Here is a 27297-nt window from a genome sequence, read left to right on the forward strand (position 1 = left end):
TTCACTTAATACTTGCCTTGAATCATTAAGAATTGACAATCTGGCCTTCAGCATCTTAAATCCACATCCTTGGGGTTTTCTCTGAACAAAACTAGCAAACTACCTGTGACACTTGTCACCAACACATCCATGTGTCACACTTATGTGTAACCACTAGAATAAGCCAACAGTCAAGAAATCTCACTTCCATGTAATGTCAATGTACTGATGTGCTTTAAGAAGAAACAAGATATCAATGACAGTAATTTGGCAAAAATTGAAGCAGTGTGTGTGTATTTGTAAGGTCATACAATAAATGTAAATATGCCCCAAAGACATATTTAGTCCCCCAAAAATGAGCCAGTTCTAAGCAGTTGCCTAATAGAACTTCCTTACAGTATAGTGAATAAGCAAATCTTATTTACTTATCTGGGAAAACATCAGACTTTTACCTAATTTTTTACCGGATAGAGCAGTAGGAAGTATTATTCCCACAGAAACCCACTCCAGGCCCCATTGAATTTTAGAGTTTTATCAGTTACTACTATTTTTCCCTTTTCTCTTCAATCATGAAATATCTTGTTCCAAACTCCAGGCAGGTGCTGCTTTAATTACATTTTTGCTTTCTGACAAACTGCCATTTATGTCCATTCGCTATTTACAAAATCCAGTGTTTTGAAGTTTGCCCATCATTAAACATTACCTTCTAGCGTTGCTTTGCTTCTGTCATTAAGTACTGCTTAATCTTAAATGCCAACAGTCTATAACCTGCGTAGATGGTAATAATACGGCTTTGGCAGGTGCCCAATAAAAGGACTTAGGTGCACTTAGTAAAATGGGCTATCTCTGACAAATACAAAATGCTATATTCTCTGCCAGCATTCTCATATGTAATAGATTCACAAACAAAAAATCTGATATGACATCTACCTAGTTCTGTCTACCTTATTATTGTGATTGGTTCAGGAAAATGTTATGTATTGTTTATATTTTGGAAATTCTGTCCATAACCATTAGAAAATGTAAAACACAAAAGTAGAACTGAATTTGATTTTGTTTTGCTTTGCTTTGTCTTTTTTTTTTTTACTCTTAATGGTTATTTATTCGAAGAAATGAAACTGTATGAGAATACCACTTTGGCAGAACTGTTTGTCTGGAAAAGCTCACACAACCCTTCCTTCACTTTCAAACAACATGTGTTGAGAATCATAAAATCATAGAATTGTAGTCCAACCCCCCTGCAATGCAAGAATCACAATGAAACCATCCCCATGGCTTCTGCAGGTAACTAAAAACAGCACTGAGTTTCCCAGAAATAGTAAGGGTAAGTTGTTTAGTTATAATACAGCAACACTATAAGCTCTGCTCCGAGCTACTGCAGTGTGGACTTCTGAGATCTTTGGAACTTGCAGAAAGACTCTCCTACAGATTGCAGCAATCTACTGGGTGTATAAGGGATAAGGCGGTCTCTCAAGTAGCCTGGTCCTGAGCTGTATAGGGAGTTGGAGAGAAGGACAGCAAAGCAAACTCTTTCAATTGAGCCCAGGGAGTAAAAAGTTTGAAAATGTCTGCACTAATCTGAAATTTAATTTAAAATGTTGATTTTGCCAGAAAATAATCCATTTTCCAACAGCTTGTTAATCCTTAAAAAGCAGTCTATAGTATTTGTTCAGGTGGACCACAAGACCATGACTAAAATAGCAGAAGAACATGTTGCAGAGGCTTCTGTACAGAGTCCACTGCATCCTTTTGTACTGAAGTAACATGTCTATCTGGTAATGCATTTTGTCACAACAGAAACATCAGAATGCCCTTCCAGCTGCTTGCTTATTTCTTCAACCAAGAGGAACATGATAAGACAAGGAAAATTAAGAGAAATGGGAAGTCTGGATTGGCTTCACATGCTGTATGGCAAAAGACGCTGTGACTCTGGGTACTTTGGAAAATCTGGTGTTAAGATAGACTGATTCCAAGGTACTCTTCTGATAGAGTCAGATAATTCTAAAATGTGTGTCCAAGAAGTGAACTTCTTATGACTTTAATGAATCCTACACACCAACATTCTTAGCTGTTTATGAGTCTGTGAATTTTAAGCCAGGTTAGTCTATTAAATTAGGGAAGAGAAATTGAACTATGAACCTTTTTTTTAAAAAAAAAAAGTACCTGCAGGGAGGGGTGAATTGCAAAGGAAGCTAGCAGGCTAATTCAGAAAAAATGTATAATCAGTAGCTGGAAGCCATGCAGTTCCCTGTTTAAATTCAGGAAACCCAGATTACTTTTGTGCCTTTAATCAATAGATCTCCTACTGTCAAACTGAATGCGATGATCTGTGATGATGGTAGCCAAATCTGATTGATGAAATGTCATCTTTGCAGCTAAGATGGAAACATACAGGTTTTATATACTATAAGCAAAATTTGCCAGGCTGATGAACTTTATAACAGTATCTTTCCACAATAAGCAACATATTACTATGTGTTTACACAACACAGAGCACCAAGTTGTCAAACAATGATAAATCATTACTCTGGATACTTTCTGTAGGTTGCTGTGGGTTTTAAATGTCATTTATGAAGTCTACTAGCAGAAATCAGGATGTTGCCCTTGGAAGATGTGATTTTCATTGAAACCTCCCCTGAATTTCAACATATATAATTTACTCGTAACCATGTTGCTTATATTGGCAAGTCTATCCCTTTATGTTCTAGAGCTTTCAGCCTAATAATGTAACTTCGCTCTCAGAAAAATATCTTGATTTACATAGCCAGCAGGTTATTGACTCTGGAACCACAATGACAAAAGGGGCACCCTCAAAATTACTTAAGAGAGGAGCTTTTTAAGTTGAATACCTCGCTTCCCATCCCTTTCAGCTTCTCAGATGAGATATATTCACTGTAAGGTAGTATCCAAGTCTCCCAAAACCTGGAGCCAGCCCTGCGGAGTTGCTTTATTTGTTTAAACAAGTTTGCTTTGTCATATTAACAATTACAATAATATGGAAACCTCTACTATAATTTGATATGTCCTAGTTTTTCAACTGATCATTTATTTTTTGGTCACCATAGAATCTATTGTATATATATGGAAATTTGAGGCAGGAAGCAGTTTTCTAAAAGTTCCTCTATAGGCCTCCAAGCACATCACTGCAAACAGTATATTGAAATGAAATATTTCACAAACGGGAATTGGGCCATTTCACCACCTCAGTTTCTCATCTGTATTGATGAGGGGGTGGAGAGATAGATAGAGAACAAAAAGCAGTCACGTATACTAGCCATTGCTCAGACCTTGGCCAACAACATTTAACACACACTTTAACCACTGTTGTTGCTGAAGCCTGAAACTGCCAATTTCAAACACCCATACCCTGCAGAAAGAGTACTTGACCAGTACTTTCCAGACAAGCAGCTGTACAGATTTGTGTCTAAATGCATTTTAAAGCAAATGGAGAGAGAAAACACTGAATGCTGATCCCAGGAAGTTTAGAACCCACAGGGCAAAATTCATATAAAATTAAGCATATTTCAGCCCTATTGATTTTGACTGGGGGGAAATTAAGCATATACAGTACTTAATTAAAACATTAGGACTTAAAAGTGCATATTATGTTACATTCTTGAAACAGAATTACTTCTAGGACATTTTGTCCCACTAGATTTGTTATTTGGGTCTCTCCCCCTACCTTCATTCTTCCATACAATTTATCCAACAAGCTCCATACAATCTACTTAAATATTCCCCACACCTGTATGCAAAAATGTACTGTGAACACAGACTTTTTACCTTGACTGAATTGCTGTAATAGGAGCCCTGATGAAGGGACTGAAATATTGGTTCCGCTCACCAATTTGCTCCTGTACAAGCTGAGATTCAGACTAAGCAGAAACAAGTGTAAAGAAAAATAACTGTAGAGAAATGAAAAAGAAATGGCAGAAACTGAAATAATATTTCAAAGTAGGAAACAATAATAAATGCATTTGTAACATTATTTGATTCCTGTGTTTGAAACAAATGTAATTTAGTGATATTACACTAGTGAATGAGTAGCAGCAATTCTAAACACACAGACCTGGGAATATTTCTCTTTGAACTCAATAGGATTGACTTTAGAGTAGACATGCACTGAACTGCACTGTCAGTAAAATCAAAATAGAAAAATGCAACTTCTTATTGGCTGTATAACTCATGTTGAAGTCAGTTCACACCACATAACAGCAAGAGTCTGATACTGTTCAGTCATTTCTGTTGACCAAGCACTTCAACAGCCTTTAAAGGTCATAAGCATGAATATTAGTATAAGCAACAAATATAGAAATCATAATTTGAAAAATCCAATGTGTTCCTATAGTATCCAAAGATTTCATGCCTCCTCCCACAAGCCTTTAAAAAAAATTATCGCCTGACTTTGGAGTTTTAACATTATGGTTTTTCAAATTTTCTCTAAGCAAATCCACCTCACATTACTGAACATGTTCAAATTGGGTCAACTTAGAAGTGATCCCTCAAAACGCTACACCAGTAGAGGTTTCACTGAAGTGAAGATTTGCACTAGGGAAATACAGTTTTGAGGATGACAACATTAAACAAGAACTGAGTACCAACTTGCATCATTTTTAAGGTTTCTTGTACCAAAACAGCTATGGGGGGGATTAGCACCACTGATAATGAGATCAAAAAGAATCCTTCACCTTGTACCAGATCAACAAAGGATTAGTTCTTGTCACTAAATGTCAGCAGATAACACTTGGAATAAAACACAGAAAACAGATTTGTGGACAGAATAAAGTTGACATATTTGGATGATGGATTTACTTTGAAGTTTCCAGCCATTGCAAGTCTAACTCTTTTAGACAAACCTCTTGCCCAAAATACCAGTCTTAACAATTGTGTGACATATTGACAAGATGACATGTTGTGTAACACAATCAAGGGAGACTGTCAAATAAAATGGAAGAATTTATTTATGGATGAAAGCATTATTTGGCAATCAAAGTTGCTGTCTGAATGCAAAGTCACAGTTCCAGCTGATAATTGTTAGGTTGCTCATTAGAATCCTCCAATTTATTCCTGTGATAATTAATGAAAGCAAATGTTCTTTTATCTATTCTTCCTTTCCTTGTTATCCTTCAAGCATATGCTTGAATTGTACCCTGGAATACTGAGGGTGCTGGTTTATTTAAAAGAGCAATTTGGAGCTAACATTGTAACAGCATATCCACTTCCTATAGATTTATATCCAAAAACATACAGATTGAAAACATGGTTTTTGTTCACTATCCCTTTAAAATAATAAACTATGCTAGACATATTCATAGGTGACAATTTACCTGGCAGCCTTGGACTGCAATCCTAAACATACTTACTAGGAAAAAGAGACCATGGAAGCTGAGTGGATTTACTCCTGACTAAATAAACATTCTTTGTGACTTTCACATGTGCCTAGTGGACCTATCCTGAAAGTAGACAAACTGCAAAAGGGTGGAATACCATTCACCTATAGAACTCTTTATTACAGTTCTATAACATCAAAAAAGCTCATTCATTTTTTCACCAATTCATCCCTGAAGAAGTCATATTCAAGGCACAAGCACAGAATGCACATTTGCAGCATTTACTTAAAACATAAGAAGACTGTGCTTACCCTATCTCAACCCACACCAGTACATTCTCATATGCTTGGACTACTGCAATGTGTTCTACGTGGGGCTACCTTTGAAGGTGACCCGGAAACTGCAATTAATCCAGCTAGACTGGTGACTTGGAGTGGCCGCTGGGACCACATAACACCGGCTCCCCGTACGTTTCCGAGCACAATTCAAAGTGTTGGTGCTGACCTTTAAAGCCCTAAACGGCCTCGGTCCTGTATACCTGAAGGAGTGTCTCCACCCCCATTGTTCAGCCCAGACACTGAGATCCATTGCCAAGGACCTTCTGTCTGTTCCCTCATTGCGAGATTACAGGGAACCAGACAGAGGGCCTTCTCAGTAGTGGCCTGTGGAATGCCCTCCCTTCAGATGTGAAGGAAATAAGCAGCTATTTTATCTTTAAAAGACATCTGAAGGCAGCCCTGTTTAGGGAAGTTTTTAATATTTAATTCTGTATTGTTTTTAACACTTGATTGGAAGCTGCTCAGAGTGGCTGGGGAAACTCAGCCAGATGGGCAGGGTATAAATAAATTATTATTATTATTATTATTATTATTATTATTATTATTATTATTATTATGCTGCAAGTAAAGAAATACCCCTTACCGTTGCTTAGTGCCAGGCTGGCATCTACCAAAATGCAGTAACAACAATAATATGCTAGTAAAACAAATGGACACAATTAACCATTCTTTGTCAACCTACTGAAATAAATGAAACTTCCACAAGAGTACAGAACTCCTTTGCATGTTCTGTTTATTTCAGTGGTGCTGGCATAGAAGAAGTTTTGATGAATCATATCCACTCAGCATTACTGAATTAGAAGGACAAGCACCAACTAAGCACAAAGAGGTCATTTTTAAGTACCTTGGGGGAAATGCCAAGTTCCAGGAGTGTGGGAGTCCTCTGCAATGCACCTCCACTGAGCCTTAAACTAGGAAAGATGGGGCATACAAAGTGAGAATTCTATCACATTGCCTCCGACTTTTCTGAGCGTGCAATGCCAAGTGAGAATGATAATGTTACTTGGACATTCTTAGGGCCCTGGCAAATGCATGACCTTGCCACTCTGTGTAGCTGCCCCTGCCTGGAAGGCTGCCATTCAAGTGGAAGAGAATTTTATATTTCCAAATCTTTGTCCTACTGTACATTATGATGCCAAAAATCTGTCTTTAGTTATAGTATCAATGACTCACCATGTAGAGCCCATGTCAAAGATACTAAAGTTGTTTCCATATTGCTCTAATTAAACTATCATGTCTGTGCAAGAGAATGTTATCGTAGGATAATAGTATCCTGCTGCTACATAAATGCCAAAGCAAAGCTGGAGACATTTAAGGCAAACTCTTGAAGCAAAATATTTACTTTCAGAACAGGAAACATCAATTCACTCCTCCATCTTTTATTATGGAGACCAATGCCCCACTCCCAAACATACTTGCATGCACGAGAATTACATTTAAAAAGTCAGACTTGCCTGCATTTAAATATACCTTAAGACTGAGTTAATAATTCCTATTCAGTTTAATAAATAAATACAGTAAAATATGTGTAAGAGAATAAATATTTATCTCTTTGTGAGCTGGATATATACATGAAATATTGTAACAAATGTACACCAAACAGTTGCACCCTTACTGCCTAGCTTATGATCAGTTGAGAAAAAGCAGCATCGATTGCTGCTTGGGAGGAACTATTTTTGTTGGAAATGTTGTGCAGGAGAAAAGGGTTAAATCCCCACTTTCCATGTGCTATTGCCCCATTCTCTGTGGCTGCATTTTTAAGAATATATATATATAGGGACACGGGTGGCGCTGTGGTCTAAACCACTGAGCCTAGGGCTTGCCGATTGGAAGGCCGGCAGTTTGAATCCCCGTGACAGGGTGAGCTCCCATTACTTGGTCCCAGCTCCTGCCAAGCTTTGAAAGCACGTCAAAGTGCAAGAAGCTATTTACCGTTCCAGCGGGAAAGTAAACGGCGTTTCCGTGCGCTGCTCTGGTTTCGTCAGAAGCAGCTTAGTCATACTGACCCGGAAAAACTGTCTGCGGACAAATGTGGGCTCCCTTGGCCAGTAAAGCGAAATGAGCACCGCAACCCCAGAGTCATTCGTGACTGGACTTAACTGTCAGGGATCCTTTACCATATATATATATATATGGGATATATATATAGATATAGATAATATTATATTATATTTCTATACTGCCCATCATCTGGGGATCACAGGGCAGTATACAACATGAAAACACAAACATACATACCATAGTAACAAACTTTATATACTAATTGCAATCATTTAGTAACAAACAGCAAATATAATAAATGCAATCATAGATATATGCAGTTTGACCCTAAGAGTACATAAACCAAACATTGTAGTGACTTAATATGCAGTCATCCTTAAAAGCCATCCTCTGAACCCCTGTTTAGGTGGGTGGTGACTGAAGAGATGGCCAGCTTGATTCCTCTCCCCAGAGAGGCTTGTCGGATGGCAATTTTGACATAATTTTAGTGCCAATACTTTTTTCCCCCCTGACATTTTTGTCATTTGGTGTAAGCTGGCTGTAGTTTATTTATCTGTTCTGCTGAATTTAAACATTGCTTTTAGCTGTTGCTCTCTGTCATTTTATCTTTGATTGCTGTTAGTTTTATATTTATTGTTATTATGGTATTTTTTTGCTCCTATTAGCTTCGCTTTAAGATACCATGGAAGCTTTAGTGAGCAGCAGCATAAATATAAAATATAAAATAACGCACTGAGGTTGAATCTGGACAAAACAGAAGTACTGTTTCTGGGGGACAGGGGCTGCACAGGTATGGGAGATTTCCCTTGTCTTGAACAGGGCAATTGTGCCCCTGAAGGACCAGGTGCACATGGTCATGAGTATTTTATAGCGTAACTGCAATATAAATTATATACAGTTTTCCCTTTAGTTTACCGTGACCCAAAGTCAACTTCTTGTTGAGTCAAAGGTGCACAACAAGTTCTGACTTGAGCATATGAGTGGGTATTATAGGGAAAGGTTAGGGTGGCCCTGCGAGAGGACTGGAGAGAGGAGAGAAATGTCAACTTAAACCAACCCCCTGCAATGCAGAAATACTGCCCACAGCTGTCCCTGGGTGGCCTTGAACCATGAACCTTCTAACAGCCAACCACCAACAGCCAGACACACTGACCTAGTGGGCAACAGGTTCCATGTTTGGACCCATGCTCATCCCACCTGCTATTCCTTTTCATTGCATCCTGTTTTCACCATGTTGACCATGACACTCACTGTCAGCATCAAACCCAATCCACTTGTTGGTCCCAGCCGGGTGCAAACTACATTTACTTGCAAATGATATGAAGTTCTGTTCTGTCTTAAAGAAAAGCAGTCTCAGGAGGCTGTGGAGGAGAAACACCCTTAATTCTTTGCTTTCAGTCTTCTTGAACTATTTTCAGTAGCAGCTCCTGGAAAAATGTTGACCTGGATGCACCCTAAAACTAGAATATATAGTAAACAGTAAAAGCTATACATCTCAGACATGAAGGCAAACCCTTAATAAGGAGGAAAGCTTTTTTAAAAAATTATTTCTCATGTTTCCACATTAATCATTTACCTTCATGCTACTCATCATATCTTCTGTCAAGAAATGAACTTTCTACCGAAACATCTCCATTCTTGCGGACCAGAGATATTAACTATTAATATGGTGAAACATGAAATACCAGTTTGTAGAGAGAAAGGTGAGCATTTTATTCTTTCATGGTTTAATTTAGTCATCAAAGGTTACTCACTCTCATGTTTATAAATTATATAGAGCAGAACTTAACTCCCCCAGATTAACCTGTTTGGAAATAATAGATTATGAAAAGGGAGGTTCATAACCTTTAAATATCCAACCAGCCTCATTTATGAGGCCACCCCCCATTCTTTCCAGAATCTACAGCTCAGAAAAGAAAATATTTTTTTAGATGAAAGATGAAAAGCAAAAGAAGTTGGTACATTTACATTTTAGTTTGAAGCTACGTGTTTATACATCTAGTAATCTCATACTTCTTTTACGGGGTAGCCATATTCTGTAGGGATGTGGGAGGCGCTGTATTCTGTATTCTTTGGAGACTACCTTTTCCTCCACAAAATGGGGTAGAAGTGTATTTTTCAACTCAAACAGATCCTTCACGTGTATGGTGAAGAGTCACAATATTCACAAAGTTGATGTCATCCAGCAATAAAGGATGTAAGTTATGGAGCACATATACTCAGACATAGGTGAGACAAAATCAAAGAGATATTATTTCTGTATATAGGTGGGTGAAAAGGCAGCAAAATTCTACAGAAACAGGAAACTTCATTTCCATAAACAGAGTATAAAAGGGAAGCAATGGTTGAGAATCTCTCAGCCACCTTGTATTACTTTTATAATGTCAAGTATTTAGTTCCTCAGTGTAGTTAGTAATTCAAAATTATGACATTTCCAGGCACTCCAACATTTAACTAACAAAAAGAGCAGTTGCAATTTGGAGCAGCAAAAATATTAATATGGTTGTGTGAGGGAACCATTACTTCCTTCAGCATGATGCTGGTTATTGTACTTAATTTTGAGGAACCTGTAACATCCATTCCAACATTCTATGAAATTTACAATATCCAAAGATGTCTTACAAGTATTAATAAGGTCTAATGGTATAAACCTCAATGGAATTTACAGAGCACTGGCTGTTATACCAGTCTATTTGGAAGAAAGTCAGTTGTATGTATGTATAGAATTGCAACTTAGTTCCTTCTACATAAAAATTCTTAGATCATGCAAGAAGGCTACATAAACAAATATTATAATAATTCCTGTGACGTAAAGTGAAGCTAGTTATAAAGTAGTTAAATATTCTGGACAGTGTCACTCTTACAGTTCAGATCCTACTCAGTAATTATAGAATATAAAAATCATGTCAATCCAAGCTCTTAAGGACAGAAAAAGCACCACATTCCAGCACTACATATTACTGGAAGAACACATCAGTTTAGGAAGCAAAGAAGAATATTATTATTATTTTGTTTATTTATTGAATTTATATGCTGTCCTTCATCCAGAGATCACAGGGTGGTGTTCAACATAAAAACACAAAACATACTAATTTAAAAAAACTACAACCCCCTCTCCTCATGGAACAACTAAGTGGTTGTCTGCTGGAGACAAAACAAAATGTTCCTTATCCCTTTCAACAACTAAAGCAGGGGCAGGGCAATTAGTTGCAATTAAGTGACACATCCTAGCTTGTGACACAGATGAATGATCTGAAGCTTTTGTAACTTCACATAGGGAAAAAAATATTCTTCTTTCATCCCTCCTAACAGTGTTTTACTTCCTCTTCACTTTCAACCTCCTCTTACTTTTCTGCTCTGCTTTCCATCTTTTTCTCATGTCACCACTAGCAAAAATCTATACTGATCCTTACACAGGGAATTGTTGCTCTACTACACTATGTTGCCATAGTTAAATGTGCAAACATTAGGCAGACCCTTACCAATTTGTAGCTGGTGGTCAATGATTGAAAAATTCCAGATCCAGGGTATCTTATGTCCAAGATACAGCAATAACAGGGTTTCCAGAAGCCATCTAAAATTTTCTGAGCTGTGAAAAATTGTTTTGGAACTGCTATACTACTTGAAAAGCTAACTGAGCATAAGCTTTCATCAAGAACAGTTAGTCTGAAACAGTAATGGTGGACAAAGACTACTTAGCAGAACCACAATTTTTCCCTGTCACTAACTACATGTCCTGGGCCCACATTACTGGATTTCTCCAAGGCTGCATACACACAATACGTTAAAAGCACATTTTAAAAGTCCAGGAACCAGAAGTTCATTAAGAGTGTTGGGAATTGCAGTTCTGTGGGGATTCTTTGGGAAAGTGATGTGTTTTAAATGTATGGTGTGCATGCCACCCAATATGGCTCCTAAACCTAGCAGCACTTTATTCAAGGCAAATTATGGGGTCACTCACAATCTAGTATATTAAGATAAACATAATCTGAACCCTATTACTCGTGGTAATTACTGTTTGACCAAATCATGTGGGTATTGCTCAAACACAAGTTGGAAATGCATACAGAAGAGCAGTGAGGCGAGACCTGTTATACTTTAAGTATAGGCAGGTCCAAGCAGTACAAATGAAAAATGAAAAATCCTGCATTAACTGGGGCAGTATTGAACGGATTGGTTGGGCCTGAACACGGAAAGCCTGACTTCAAATCCTTGCATGGCTATGAACTGCCCTGGGCAAATGATTCAACTGAAACTCCCCTCGCCATTGTTGTCAGGGCAAAATGGGATACTTAGGAATTTGGGGGGGGGGAGAAGTGTAGGGAGGGGTTGCAATTCCAGAAAGCAGAGCAAGCAATATGTGACCCTCTCCCCCTCAGGCTAACGGCTGCCGGCTAATGTGACATTCGTTTGGTTCTTGTTCCTCTACACCAGGATGCAAAGGTGATGAATGAATGGCAAGGCATACTAGTGAATAGCCAGCCTGGCAATGGTGGAGAGGAAGGGCAGGTGCCAAGGCTTAAGCCTGCCTGCAAGCCCTGTCCTTTGGGCTGGAAGCATTTCCCTCTAATTCAAAATGAGCGGCGGGCAGCTCTGGCTGAGAGCATTACTCAGGGCCAAGCTAGACCCGAAACTGATTGTGGGACTAACAATTAAAAGCGTGTGTTTTATTTCTGTCCTGGAAATGGTAACCTGGGGACGGAGAGATGGGGGGGGGCAGGTGTTCTAAAATAAATGAACAAAATCCTTCTCTAAAGGTGCTATATGCATGTCAGATGACGACTCCAGACCTTCCAAGTGTCCCTTTTTCCAGTGACAGTCTGGGATTTACAGAAGCCGTCCCAGTTTCTGATTTTATCCTGGAATGTCCCGCTTTTCCTTAGGATGTACCTATTTTCGTCAGATAAATGTTGGCAGGTATGGAGTTATGTGACCCTGAAGCCAAGGAGATAAGTAACTATACAACCTTTAGAAGACTTCTGAAGGCAGCCCTGTATAGGGAAGTTTTTTTAATTTTCAATGTTTTTTTGTTTTTATATATGTTGGAAGCCACCCAGAATGGCTGGGGCAACCCAGTCAGATGGGTGAGGTGCTATTATTGTTGTTCTTGTTTTCATTATTTTTTAATGTTCAATGTTTTATTATGTTTATATATGCACTATACAGATGGCTGCAGTATAAATAATAAAATTATTATTATTATTATTATTATTATTATTATTTAGGATGTCCCTATTTTCATTAGAGAAATGTTGGAGGATATGGAGTTATGCAACTCCTGAGCCAAGGACATAAGTATATTTATATGTACAGGGAAGGAGATAAGTATATGGATACTATAGGGATGTTTCTTTTAAAAATGTTTAATGTTTTATTATGTTTTCATACATGTTGGCAGACTGGCTGGGGCGACCCAGTCAGCTGGGCAGAGTATAAAGAACGTTACTGTTTTGATTTTCATAATTGAATAAAACGTCCCTATTTTCATCGGAGAAATGTAATTTATTTATTGGGGGGGGGGGAATCACCACTTCCTTCCCTCTCCCCATATATATCTTTGTGTGTGTGTGTGTGTGTGTGTGTGTGTGTTTTATATACTATTCTCCCTTCACGCATAGCGACCCCCCCCCCTCTTTGAAGCCCTCAGGTGCGCGAGACGCTTGGGCGCTGCCCGCTGGCGCGCAACGGCTGAAACGATGCGCGCGCGGCGTGTGTGTGTGTGTGTGTGGCTGGAGGGGGGAGGGGGCAGCGCCTCTCTGAGGCGAGGGCGACGAGCAGAAACACAACGGGCGGCTCTCGGCTGCCTCGCGGGCTCCTCCTCGCTGGCGTCAGCGCCGGGCTCGAGCTGCCAACCAGCTGCTCTGCTGACGTCACGGCCCATCCCTTTGCTCTCTCTCTCCCTCCCTCCCTCCCTCCCGCCGCCCCCACGTGCTGGACGGGAGAGTAAAGTTTGTTGTTTTCTCCCGTCGCCCGTAGCGACGCGATGCCCCAGCCCCGCCTCTCGGGGGTGGAGGTGGTGGTGGGCGTGGCTCCCGCGGAGGTGGGCGGGGCGGGCGGGAGAGTTTATAAGTGAGCCTGAGGCGGGCGCGCGGCTTGACAGTTCGCAAAGGCCGCGGTCGGCAAAAGGAGCGGCGGCGGCGGGAGGAGCGGAGAAGCCTGAGCGCGTGACGGGGGGAAAGAGAGAGAGAGAGAGAGACCGAGGCAGCGCGCCGGCCCCGCCCGTCAGTTAGCCCAGCCAGCCAGCCAGGGACGTGCGGCGGTGGCTGCGGGAGACTCCCGGACTCCCCTCATGGCAGCGGCGCGAGCAGGGAATCCCCGGGAACCGTCTCGCGCCTTCTTCCAGCCGCTGCCCGCGCTGCAATCTGCTGGAGCAGCTCCGTGGCGGGGCTGCTCCTCATCGTAGGAGAAGCCACCAGCAAAAGCTCGCCCTTCGGCTTTTTAATTTTTATATATATATTATATTTTTTTAGTTTCTGGTTTGCTTTTTTTTTTGCAACCCAAAGGACAAAAGTTAAACAACATCCCGTTGCAGTATATATAAATACATATATCTATATATCTATATCACACTAATAATTCCATACTTCTGACCTCCGACCAAGCACCGGCCCTTGGCACGTTAATGAGGTGGGTGATGTTTCCCCTTTTTCCATTTTTTCTACCCCCCTTCTTCCCTTTGAGGATGCTTGGATCTGAACTTTGAGCATGCCAGAACCGAACTTGGATATTTTTTTCTTTGATTGCGTTCTGTCTGTGGATGAACCCAGGGCTTCGCCGGTTTATTTCACCCTTCTCCCTTCTGACGTTTCCGCAGGCAGCCGCCCCACGGCGAGTTTGACATGGCTCTCAGCGGCACCCTCCTCCCTTCCATCGCCACCTTCGCAGCGGGCACGGCCGGCAGGGAGAAAGCCTTGAGGCAAGCAGGTGCCAGTAACGTGAGTACACAACCGGGCAGGGCAGTTGCGTGTGAATGCTGACGATGGGGGGGGGGGGTTACTCAGGGGTCAAACTAGTCCTGGAGGAGCTCAGCTCCCCCCAGAACCTGCGTTTTTGCTTTCAATGGGACATGAGAATGACCTTCGGCACAGGTGTGGAGTGCATTTCTTCCACCAAAGGAACACTGAATCAAAGAATCCCTCAAGCTCCTGTACTGGTGGAATGGGATTCCACATTAGGGTGGTGCTTCTTGATGGGCTTAAGCCCCACTATCTTTTCTTTTTTTTTAAGCTAAAGCATTTGGTGCTGGGGTGGGATGTTAGAAGATAGAGGAGATTCCTATAATAGGATGGAACGTGGAAGTTGATCAGGTCTCAACAGAGTTTGAATGAGACATCTTTTTAAAAAAACAAAATCTCGGTGTTGTTCGACAAAACCACGGTGAGGGTTTATGAAAAGGGAGCTATTCCACCCTTTACAATTGTGAAAACATACACATGGGGGGGAGTGTTGCAATGTAAATGTATATTCTAACAGCTGCGGGGATATGACCCCCACCTTCTTCTTTTTTAAAAAAGCAGCACTTTCATCGGACTACGGTACTCTTTTGCTCTGTTGTTCCCTAGACCCTCAGAATGCGTGTAGGCACAATTTAGGAAAATGTTCTTACCTTCTGCAGGGGCGTAGCTGCTCCCTGAAGTTCAGTCTGTAATGTGGGATGGCAGGGGGAGACAGAAACTGGGATAGATAGATCTGCTTTACCAGATCTGTGCTGCAGTAAATAAGCTGAAATATGCAGTGTATCGCAACCCAGAATCATGGGTGTGGATACATATGTTTTAATACATGGGCAGCCTTGGGAAATATGCACACCTACTCATGTGCTTAGGTTAACTTTTTGTTCTCTTGTCTCAAGCTGATGGCTTGTACCTACAGCTGCTGTTGTATAATGCATGCTGCTTTAGAAAACGCCTACATGTGTTTAATATCAAATGCAGGCAATCTGATTAACACTGTGCGTGCAGTTTTTGTTGATTTGTATTAATTTTTGTGCTCCTTTACAACAGCAGAAAGCCACATGATACCTTCTCTTTTTTAAGTCATGTAAACTCATTGTTTCTCAGTAGTGTCTAAAACATTGCTTTATTAATAAGGTAAATGTAACTTGATTATGAGGGCATATATGTGACTATACATAAACTTAGGTATAGTCACATAAACACACATAAATTTGCTAACTGGTGCCTTTAATTTTATCACCACATGTAACTCTTTGCAGGCAAGTTTTTGAACAGAAAACTTGAAAGTTAAAGACTTTAAAAATTGTTCCATCTAAACCTTGCAACTTCAGGCTTTACAGTAAAAGTCCTGACAATCCTTTGAACCCGTAAATTAATATAACAGTGCCCCCCCCCAAAAAACCCCCACACACCATGTAGCACAGAATGGAGAGGGGAAATGAAAGTTATCTCCAACATGTCGTGACTTGACAATTGCCTAGTTTGCCTTAAAAGCACATATATCAGAAGTCAAGAGACTCCCAATTTATTTCCCCCTCCCGCAGTGTGTGTTATTTAAGTATTTTCAACACATGATAAAATAGGGGCTTGACTGACAATTTCCAGGGTTTCGTTTCACAGTCCTGCAATTCTGCAGCTGATTGCATTGGGCCATGCGACTACTGCTTTGAACAGACTGACAGGTTCACTTCAATCAGCAGAGGACTGTCCCTTGTTGTGTTGTGGCAACTCAGTTGTGTCCCAAAGAGTTGTCTGTGAAAGACTTCTCCCCCTGTTTTGGTGGTCGCCATGTTTTGCTCATGCCTAGGTTTTCCTATACCTTTCCTGCTTTGCAAAACTCGAAAGTTCAGTGTGCTTTCACCAGTACTGTTTTCTCCTTCTTTACCAACACCGGTTTTTTTTCTTCTTTTTCTGCCCACAGAAGTGGCGGGAGGAGCTCTCTCACCTCAAGCGGATTCCCTCTGTGTTCACAGGACGGCCTTACGACCTCTCTTCTGAGCTGGAAAGCAGCACCACAAACAGCAGCAGTGGGGCTATGTCAAGGCGGGAGACGGAGGAGTTGAACGAGCTTCTGGACTTTGACTTCATCCTCTCCAACTCCCTGATGCCCCAGGAGCAACCCACGGCTGCTGCCGCAGCAGTAGTAAGCACCGCTCCTGGCCCCTCACCCGCCGTCACGAGCAGCAACTGCCCAACAGTTACCACTTGCGACTTCACCTACCAACTGCAAAGGGGCGATCACACCGGAGGAGGAGGGGGAGCTATGCTGTACAACAGGGAGCAGGCCCCGGCTGCCCCGTTCAACCTGGCTGATATCAACGACGTCTCCCCTTCCGGTGGATTTGTAGCTGAGCTGATGAGGCCAGATCTGGACCCAGTTTATATGCAGCAGCAACAACAACAACAGCAGCAGCAGCAGCCATCCCCACTGGGCAGCCTGCATGGCAAATTTGTGGTGAAAGCCACCGTGAACCTGGGGGAATACAACAACCACATCAGTGTTAGCAGCAAGAACAACCCAGCTGCTGCAACCTCCCCTTGTTCAGATGGACCCGTGCAGCCTCCTATTTATAACCACGTGCCCAGGATGTGCCAAAAAATCAAGCAGGAGGCTGCCCCTTCTTGCACCATTGGCCAATCCCACGGGAATACTCAGAGGGCGCAGCAACACGATTTTCCCTTGGGGCGCCCACTGCCTAGCAGGACTAACCCTCCCTTGACTCCAGAGGAGCTGATGAACAGCAGAGACTGTCACCCCTCCCCGCAGGGCTTAAGTCACCCAGCTCTGCCGCTTCCTCCAGGCTACCACCCTGGCCCGGGATACCCTCCTTTTCTCCCAGAGCAGCTGCCACCAAGCGCGCTCCAGTATCAAGGTCAGTCTCACTATCTAAATGTTTTTGGAGAGCCTGTAAATATGCCTCGCTTGGTACAAGGGATGATGCTGACTCCGCCCTCTTCACCTCTAGAGCTGATGCCTTCTGGGAGCTGCCTCGCCGAAGAGACCAAGCCGAAGAGGGGGCGGCGGTCATGGCCCAGGAAAAGGACCGCCACACATACATGCGACTATGCGGGTTGCGGCAAAACGTACACAAAGAGCTCACACCTCAAAGCACACCTTCGGACCCATACAGGTAAGCCCTGCTCAACTGTGCTGCCAAGGTCCCAGGCATCCCTTATCTCATGCCCTTATCTCAAAAGCAAATCTCTATACCCCAACATCAGCTGTGTAAAGGGTTTTGTTTTGTTTTTGCACACCCCACCCCACCCAACCTAGTATGGTTGTTGTATGTGGCTGGAAAGAGGTTTTTCCAGAGAGTTGGCATTTGTATGAAAAAGGCATGTTTGCCTGTGGTGCCATATGCATTTGCCCCGCTGTAACTCTGTGCACCGGTTTTGCAAGTCTTCCAAAAGCTTGTGAAACTTGTTTGGTGATATGATGTTGGGACACACAAAAAAGGAGTCTGCATATTCTATATGCAGCGATGCCTTGTTCATTCCTCTTTTTAACTGCCTTGCTGTGCAATCCCATCCATGTTCGCTCAGAAGTATCCCACTGTGCCTTGTAAGTGAGCTGCTGTGCTAATTGCGCCCTTAAACTCCTGCATCTCCATCAGTCTGAGAGAATCATCATTCTCATGTACCCATGTATACATCTTTTCTCACACTCTAGTTAAATAGGTTTTGGTGGTTCTGGAAATACTAAAACCTGCCAGCCTGTCTAACAGAGGCAAAGGCAGGATGAGGATACACACCCTGAGCAACAACACCCCCCTCAACCATATTCTTTTTTTCCCCTTTTTTGGTGGGGTACCTTTGTGGTATCCATTTTAAATAGTTTCATTCCACCAGTGTATTAAAATATGCATATCTGTGGCTGCAACCAAGATAAGAATTTAAATAGCGGGAGCCATTAAATATATGGCTTTGCTTACAGATCGGAGGAGTTCGTTAAAATGTCTCTGAATGTTTCAGCCACAGCAAAGGAATTGTTTTGCAGACGTGCAAGATTTTCTTGCCTGACTCTGGCCATGTGGCTAGCTAATTACAAGGTAGCTAGAAGTCCAGAGTGAATTAAGCATGTTTATGCTGATAACGCCACTGAGGTGTTTCTTTTGGGGGAATGGAAATTGCAAATAGCCATAATTCATTTATTTTGTTGGACTTGTTGCTTCTGGTTAAAGAGCTTAGTCTCATTTCGATTTTCTTTAAATCAACAAATGTTAGCTGATTGGCTATGATCTTGGAGACCAATTTCTAATTTGAGACTGTTTTGACTTCAGGGGAAGCAGGGCAGCCCTCCCACAAACTGTTATATTTAATTTCTCCTCAATTCTGTTGTATAAAACGGCTGCCAGTTAGCAACAGACTTGGTTAATTAGCTTCGGAAAACATCCAGTTCTGGATTTTCCAGCCAGCCATATAAAGTGATAAAAATAACCAACAGACTTAGTTCTTGCTGCTGAAGTTTATACGTTCATCTTACTATGAAATAATTTTTTACTCACAATAATTTACCTTGCTGCTTAACACGTTCACTTGTTAATTGAGTCCCCCCAGTGGGACTCAATTAAGTCCCCCAATGGGACTTAATTGTGAGTAAATATTATTTGAATGACAGTATTTGTTTTTCAATTAAATTTGCCAGAACTTGAACATCTTTTCTAATTAATAATAATTACTCTCTTAAGAAAAAAAATGGGTGTTATGAGTAAAAGTATAGCAGGTAACCTGTTAGTTCATTGAAGACAGGCTTAGCTCTGAATAAGCAAGTTTAGGAGTGCCTTGTTACGTGTTAATAGTGCTAAAAGCCTAGTTTTTAACATGTATACCTGGAAACAGATTCACTGATTTAAGTGGCGCTTTCACTTGTGTACAAGTATTCTTATTATTATTAGCATCATTAACAACAATTATTAGTTGTACTACTCATAAAATTGACTCAAACTGACTTACAAACATGATTTAAAATACTAAAGCTAGGGCATAAAGAATAAAGTTAGGGCACTGTCAGCATGGTTAAAATACATTGAACAACACTGTTTCAGTATCTCCAAACTGCTTGAGAACATTGACTTTCAGAGAAACTTCTGATTGATGTCAATTTCCGCATAAGTTCTTGGTTTGATTATATATATAAAAAGGAGGGTGTTTGTTAAGTTTGACAGTGAAGGACTGCAAATAGCTTTCCGTCGTTTTCTTTAGTTCCCTGAAAAGTGTGGTTGTAACAACAGTTTGATTGCTAAGCTTACCTGAATGGGTGCAGGTTTTCTTTGTAGTCTGAATACTTACATGCAACATTAATTTTGGAAGCAGTCAAGGCTGAGATCGAGAAACAAAGTATTGTGATTTAACATAATGCCAAGCAATCATTGAAAAAAATGTCCCTTAGATGTTTATGCTTCTAGATATGTCCTCATTTTATGCAGGCTCGTGACAGATGTTAGTGTGCGAGAATTCGTGGTACAAGTGAGGCATTGTTACCTGTAGTGAACACCAGCTTTGCAAACTAGTTTAATAATACTAGTCCACAGATAATTTTGCTTGCCTAGTCATTTGTGATCAAAGGAAAAACAACAGCAAAGTTTTGCAAAGTTTTCCAGCTTCGTTACCCAGAGGCAATTCTTATTAGCCACAGGTGGCTAGGTATGTGGGCACATTATTTGCAAGCCTGTTTGTTTTATGCCACCGTTCATGGTCAAACGGGTTCTACAGGTTTTTAGAAAACCTGCAGAACTGTTGAAGAGGAATGATTGAGGGATAGGTGTACGCACACCACAGAAAATGCTTCTTATACCACCTTCAGCATTTTGAGAAGAAAACTATTGTCTCGCCAGCTGAATAAATATGCATAAGATTTTTCCCTTTTCTAATTTGTTCAGCTATAGCGGCTAATGTGAAGCTATAATGACAATAGTCTGATCCTAGGGAAAACTGTCTGTAACTGTGATTGCTGGAACAAACTTATATTTATTGAATCGTATGATGCACCTATATCTGTGAAGGATACAGAAGTAATTGATATGGTTCTTTATTTCTCAAGGTGAGAAGCCCTATCACTGTGACTGGGAAGGTTGTGGCTGGAAATTTGCCCGCTCTGATGAACTCACGCGTCACTACAGAAAACACACGGGGCACCGCCCATTCCAGTGCCAGAGGTGTGACAGAGCGTTTTCCAGGTCTGACCACCTTGCCTTGCATATGAAAAGACACTTTTAAACAGGACGTGGTGAACTTTTTCCTTTACTGCCATGAGAGATTCAGTATTTGACAGCACAAAAGACTGTCTTCCGCCAGAGGGGAGAACTCCACTTTAAAGCACTACAAAGAACCCCAGCGAGGTCTTTCCAAAAAGAAAGCGTGGAAATGAACGGACAATAAAGAAAAGACGAGACTATTGTGGAACTTTTATAGGGGGACAATGACTGGATCTTGTATCATTCCATTTTTTTTAATTGAAAAATCTGACTTGAATCTTTCTGGACTACAGATTGCCAAGGATTGACTGGAAGTCAAGGATATCAGGGTTAAAACGAAACTGTTGAGGGTGGGGAGAATGGGAGATTACGTAGGGAGATGATGGGTGAAGACAGGTGTAGCGTTGTAGAGCAGTGGGGGCTGTTCAGCTTTGGCAGTTCCTTCATCTCATTCAATCTAAATGACTCCCCCCCCCCCGCTACTTTGCCAAGGTTGAAGTCCAAAAAACATGTTTGTGCAAGGTTGCCACAAAAGCTAATGCTGTTCTGCTAATGCGCTTGTGACTTCAGAGACATCTCTCTCTCTCTCTCTTTTTTTTTTCCTTTGCCCACCACCACCCAAATTCCTCAAGCAATTTTGTAACAGTTCTAAAACTTTCATTTTTTTTTTTAAGAGAAGAGAGAATGTGTGAAGGTACAACTTGCACTTGCCTTTATTTTATTTTTAAAGCAAGGAATGTGGGGGGAAAGGGACAAAACTGACACCAAACCTCACCATTTAACTTCACAGAGGATGAATGTTGTGCAAAGTAGGGGGGAGAGGAGTTTTTTTTGGGGGGGAGGTTGGCTCACACCATGGCTGAAGAATCCACTGTGAGTTCTCTTTAAATGCTATGTCTGTCTTTGCCCTAAATTCCCTTAAGATTTATTTTCAATGCAATATTGTAAACATGTTGTAGTCTTGCAATTTCTTTTTCCTTAAAAAAAAAAAGAAAAAGCCATTACTAAACTATGTCAAACGAGGAAGAAGAAATTCAGGTACAGAGTTATGGTTAAAAGTCTATTTTCATGGTGCTGAATGACTTTTGGTTCTTAAGGTACCAAAAATGCCAAAGTTCTCAACTGCTGCATATTTGACAAGGAAATACGTTTGTCTTCCGATCTACAGTTAATGATGACCTAAGTCAGGTTGATAAACCTGGCTTATTTGTGTTTGTCTCTCTTTTAATCTTCTATGCAGACAGTCTGTAATGCACTGTGGTTTCAATGTGCAATAATTTGTACAATGGTTTATTCCCAAATATGCCTTAAGCAGAACAAATATTTTTTTTTCTATATGGTTCTTTACATAATAAATATGTAATATAAATTTAAGGAGACTTCTATTTTGTATATTTGTAAACTATGAAGTGAAAAATGAACATTTTGTCAGAGTTCGTATTTTGCATATTCTTTTTTGCTGAAAATAACTTTTAAATAAACCTATTTTATCTGAGTGCCTTTTCCTTCTTTCTGAATCACGTTGCATTTAAAGAGCTGCATTTAATCAGTGTTTTAAAGAACAGTAGTGCTTACTATCTAGCTCTATGCATGTTTATTCTTATACAACCCCTGTTGAGTTCAATGAAGCTTACTCCTAAAGGAAATTACTCTAGGTCGAAATTCAGTGGATAATTATTATGGATAATACTGGCTTCATTTTCCCCTATATTGTTGTTTCCTTAAAACAACCCTGACCATTAGTTTAACCCTGGAGAGCCAGAGATGCTTAACTGGGTATCTTTAATACTGATAATCCAACCAAATAATTAAAGCAGAGGCAGAAAATGAGCTCAATAGGCCTGTTGGCTGGTCAGTTCAATAGATCAAGTTGGCTAGTAGTTCCAAGGTAACAATATTGCTTAGCACTTTGAGTAAAGTGTTTGATTTGTGTACGCCATTCCTCAGCGATAACCCTGTAAAGCATATTGCTGATTGGGAGCTGAAGAAAATGCCTTGCTTGAGGCTACCGCCTATAATATGTGTTAGGGGAAAGATCTGAAGCAGGGATTTTCCTGCCTCCATTACTTGATCTCTTAGTCCCTATGTTGTACTACATCCTAAGCAAGATCTTGGCAAATTCAAGACTTATTTTCAGGATTCTAAGTGGGATCAGGCCCACACCATGTTGCCATTAAAAAGCCTTTTCTAACCTTTAAATCTGCTATAGGCTGCTGCCTTTCTACCTTACAAGTATATACAAGCGGCGATTCATTTCACTGCGAATTTCAGATCACATTTCCTAGTTGCTGATAAAGCAAGAATAAGTAGAAACTTAATATCAAGCATACCTCAGGAATGCCGTATTCACTGTTTGACATTTACATTTTATTTGAATATTATTCACTTGGCCGAATTTCACGGCACCTCCCTCCCCATAAGTAAATTTGGATTTGAAAATACTTCTTGTGTTCCCTTGTGCAGTGTCTTTTGCCTTGAATACATCTTTACATCAGAGGTTGGAGAAAAACTTTGGATATATATTTTTTTTTCTTAGAAATTGTTAGTCATCACAGTAAACAGGTAAGTGCATTAAAGTGAGCTTATTCAGGAAAACTCATTTCCCCCCCTAAGATTCATTTGAGTACTTGCTTCTGTGCCCTGCTCAGAAACTCGGGTTATCTCGTTTTATCCTTGTCTCACTAACTTGTGAAATAGGTTAGTATGAGAGAATGGTAGGCATAAGCTTTGTGGCTAAAGAAGGTGATTTGAAGCAGAGAGATTATTTGCAGAACAGTATGTCGGTTTGTAAGTATCTTAATATGTTTCATCCCAACCTATGTAGCTGGCTGTAGACTAAGGTGCATATTGGCTGGTGCCCATGGTGCAATCCTATGCATGTTTCCTTAGAAATGGGGCTTCCATCCTTATAAATGTGTTTGGAATTGGTGCCAGAGGTGGCAGCCCATCTGAAGCATGGTAACAGAAGGGGAAAGGGATTCCTCAACCTGTGCTACACCGCTATTGTCTATCAATAGGGACGCAGGTGGTGCTGTGGTCTAAACCACTGAGCCTCTTGGGCTTGCTGATCAGAAGGTCAGTGGTTCGAATCCCCATGACTAGGTGAGCTCCCGTTGCTGGAGCTCCGACGGGAAGGTAAATGGCGTTTCCATGCGCTCTGGGACTCGTCACGGTCCTCCGTTGTGCCAGAAGCAGTTTAGTCATGCTGGCCACATGATCCGGAAAGCTGTCTGCGGACAAATGCAGCTCCCTAGGCCTGAAAGGGAGATGAGCGCCGCAACCACATAGTCGCCTTTGACTGGACTTAACTGTCCAGGGGTCCTTTACTTTTTGTCTATCAGTCTGAAAGATTTGGGGTTCATACTGCAGTCGAAGGGTCCCAGTGGGCATGAGTTGTAAGTCTTTGCACCTTTTCTTCTTCCGATCCAATAAACACGCTCCTGCACCCCATTGGCTCTTGCAGTTATTGGTTACTTTGTGGGAAACCACTCAACTATCTACCTTAGCCCAAACTAAGGAGGACTCTCAGAGCTGCTTTCTCTTCCTGATAATTTGGACCCTGCCTTCTCCAGTTCAAAACATTTATACCTTCAGTTCCTCACCCGTTTCTGAACTTCTAGGGTTTCTATCTTCCCAAGAGTGAAAATTTGGACAGAGTTGTTGAGCTCCCCCCCGCAGTTGTTGTTGAGGATTGTTGCGCTCCCAAAAAGATTTGGGGCATTTTTTTATTTTAAAAAATATTTTTAAAAATAGCTCAACTTGCCAGACATCTGGGTTTTCGCAGGCATTTTGCTGATTTAGCAAAAATCTGCCTGGATGCCATTTTTCTGAGCAATTACCAGATGTGTCCAGAAAAAAAACCTGGATGTACGGCAGCCCTATCCATGGCCTTTTATCCTCGCAAAGGTTCTGTGGAATAGGTTGAACACAAAGAGTTACCCAAACACATTTAAATGAGCAGGGTTTTGAAGTCTGAACCCACTTTCTCCCTTGGTCAAGTTCGTGACAGGAAATGGAGCTTATGGTAGGTACCTTGCTGTCTCTCTGAAAACTTCATGCTGGGAGCTATCAAATCTGCAGACCCACTTCATTTACTGAAAGATAAACATGCCAGCATAGAATGCAGCAAGACATTTAAATAATTTCATGAAGCAAAGTAAGATGGAGGTCTCTTCAAATCCAGTTGGGTAGAGAAACTAGTTCGAATGCACTGTTAGGGAACAAGATACTTATCTCTGTGGCTGCTGTGAAGTGCTCATACATTGAAGTGGATTGTTTTCTTAGTCTTTTTTTAAAATAAATAAATAAATCTGAAGACAGATGTTTGTTAATGCAAACGATATGTGCATAATTTTCTGGCTGTTGTATTCTGCCGTAGCTTTGTATTTGACGAAAAGTATTTTTATTGCATTTCCCCCAATCTTAAAACAACGCTTCGCTGTGTTTTTGTTCCTCCCCCTCATGCCAAAAGCTACTTCCCACTTAAAGAGTGTGACTTTGTTAAAAATGAAACGCAAATCCAAGAAGTTCAATATTTTAATTATTTCATTGTGCCTTTAAACTTTGTTTTGTTGGGGTTTTTTAGGGGGGGAAAGCTGCAGCACATTGTTTTGGGCGAATGCCAGCTAACACTCCTTAATGCGTGTAAGACAACCCTTCGTAGGGAGAACTTGTTTTTTAGGAGGTCTTCAGGCACGGGAGAAGAATATCCACACAAGCAGTTGTAATTTGAAAAGGCAGGTGTAGCTAAAAATAACATACTGTGTTAGCCACCTGTTCTATTATGTGCTATGGCTCCTGGAGCTAAAAAGATCATCAATAGAACTAGGGGAACAAAACAGCTGCAGCAAATGCACCGTTTCAGAGCATGCTTTGGGAAAAGGGGTTTTTCTGCATGCAAATTTATAAAGCTAATTTAGAGCCCAGATGCAATAGGGGGCTCCTTTAATTAAGCAAGATCCTTAACTAAGGGCTGGTTCTCGCATGACCCCAACTGGAAGTATGAACAGACTTGATTTAAAAGCAACACACATTGTGTTGGGCGAGATAAACAACCTGCCTGCGGTGTTGGCTGGTCACTTGCAATTCCACTATTTTACAACCACAAGAAGGGGAAGGCAAAGCAGTGCCTGACCCCCACTAAGTAAGAAAAAGGGGCATGGCCTGTCTTCTCTCTCTTCGCCCTCATGCATCCCACAGCTGCAGCCTGTGAGTATTGCAAGTATGGCTCTCATGTAAATGCTGTACTAGATTCCTCAAAGAGTCTATGTAGACAGGTGTCGCAAGCAGTTGGATTGACTAATAAGCCAGAGCGATATATGGGAAATGAGCCATGTGCCACCCTTATAGTACTCCGGTGGCGCAATGGGCCGGTGCATCTGGTTCTTTGTGTGTGAAGACCCCCAACCCCCCAAATGAATCACACAGGAAACAGAATATTTGTTTAGGATTTCTGGCACTAATTTGGCCACAACTTTATTGTTTACAGCATGTGAGTGGTTGCTTAGGCATTGGTTCGGACTACCTGAACCTGCACCAGCAGGAACAGTCCTGACAGCTGGAACCTCCAGAGGTCAGTAAGGGAAAACATACTGGGGGGGAGCACAGAGGCTGATTTCCGCCTCTTAGTTCACTCCAGATGCTCCCAGGAGCTCTGTCATGGCCCTGCCCCTTAGAGGGGATCAGTGTTATGTACTGAAGTTCTCACCCTGGGCCAGCAGGGGGATAGTGTAGATAGTTATGCAAATAAGGGATCGAAAGTGACGTTCAGTGATTGGATAGTTTTAGAAAATTGTTACAGTTACGTTGTACTGGAGCTCTATATAAGCAGGCTGACTGAACCCTTCAGTCCAGTTCTGTTATGGCCTGTGAATAAACAAGAGGTGTTTGAAGAATCGCTGTGTTGTCTGATATGTTCACCCACAACTTAACAATCGGACAGAGCAAATCGAGCCCCTGGATTCCTTTAACGGAATTCCCTAGCAGCATCAACAAAATTGAGGGGCAGGCAGAGCCAACCCATAATCCCCTCCACCAAATGAATGAACCAATGCCTAACCGCCAACCTTACAAAGTTGTGACGATTTGCTACACGGGAGGCAAAAACCAAATGGCACCAGCCAATCAGCCAAGCGGCAAAATTCCTACCGGGCCCCTGCTCCAAAAACAGACGACCCCTAGACAGGCATAGCAAGGTCAAAAACACAACCTAAAATTATAGGGAGGGAGGGCGGGAGATCCGCTGCACGATGCGAAAGAGGAAGTACTTCACCACATGCAGCCCCTTAAATAGCCCCTCAGTTGCCAATCAAACCCCAACCAACAGAAATTTGCCCCAGTAACAAAGGGGAGACCAATGAGGCAAGGAGGTCATCCAAACGGGCCCGCCCCAGCAACAAGAAGGCAGTTTGGTGATCTCACCGCAACATGTGGCTCTCCATGATTTGGAGGACACGAGTAACCAGAAGGTTGATGGTTTGAGCCTACCCAGGGGTGGCTG

General features: G+C 41.5%; 1 protein-coding gene and 3 long non-coding RNA genes across 11 annotated transcripts in view; 1 reads left to right on the forward strand and 3 right to left on the reverse strand.

Annotated features, from left to right (window-relative positions):
• LOC310696297 overlaps positions 1 to 27297 on the reverse strand; it is a 270070-nt gene that overhangs the window by 161603 nt on the left and 81170 nt on the right. The gene's annotated exons all lie outside the window — the stretch shown is intronic.
• Positions 1 to 27297, reverse strand: part of LOC310696294 — a 96880-nt gene that overhangs the window by 48074 nt on the left and 21509 nt on the right. The window lies entirely within an intron of this gene.
• Positions 1227 to 13176, reverse strand: LOC310696281. The gene is made up of 4 exons (XR_014520514.1): positions 6492 to 13176; positions 3763 to 3854; positions 2256 to 2354; positions 1227 to 1469 (listed from the first exon to the last, which is right to left on the reverse strand). It is a non-coding gene; the product is annotated as an uncharacterized lncRNA (long non-coding RNA).
• On the forward strand, positions 13744 to 22293 carry KLF4 (KLF transcription factor 4). Of its 8 annotated transcripts, none has more exons than XM_083481514.1 (5): positions 13744 to 14275; positions 14463 to 14583; positions 16526 to 17477; positions 17571 to 17735; positions 20645 to 22293. In XM_083481514.1, exons 1-5 carry the CDS (start codon positions 14271 to 14273, stop codon positions 20818 to 20820), a joined length of 1419 nt encoding a protein of 472 aa, XP_083337640.1. In that variant the 5' UTR covers positions 13744 to 14270; the 3' UTR covers positions 20821 to 22293. The 8 variants fall into 8 exon arrangements, with proteins under 8 accessions (XP_083337640.1, XP_083337641.1, XP_083337638.1 ...); XM_083481515.1 differs by having other exon boundaries at positions 16529 to 17477; XM_083481519.1 differs by having other exon boundaries at positions 13753 to 14275; positions 16578 to 17477.

The sequence above is a fragment of the Podarcis liolepis genome (assembly GCF_965112155.1).
Source record: "Podarcis liolepis genome assembly, chromosome: 17".
Lineage (NCBI taxonomy): Eukaryota > Metazoa > Chordata > Lepidosauria > Squamata > Lacertidae > Podarcis > Podarcis liolepis.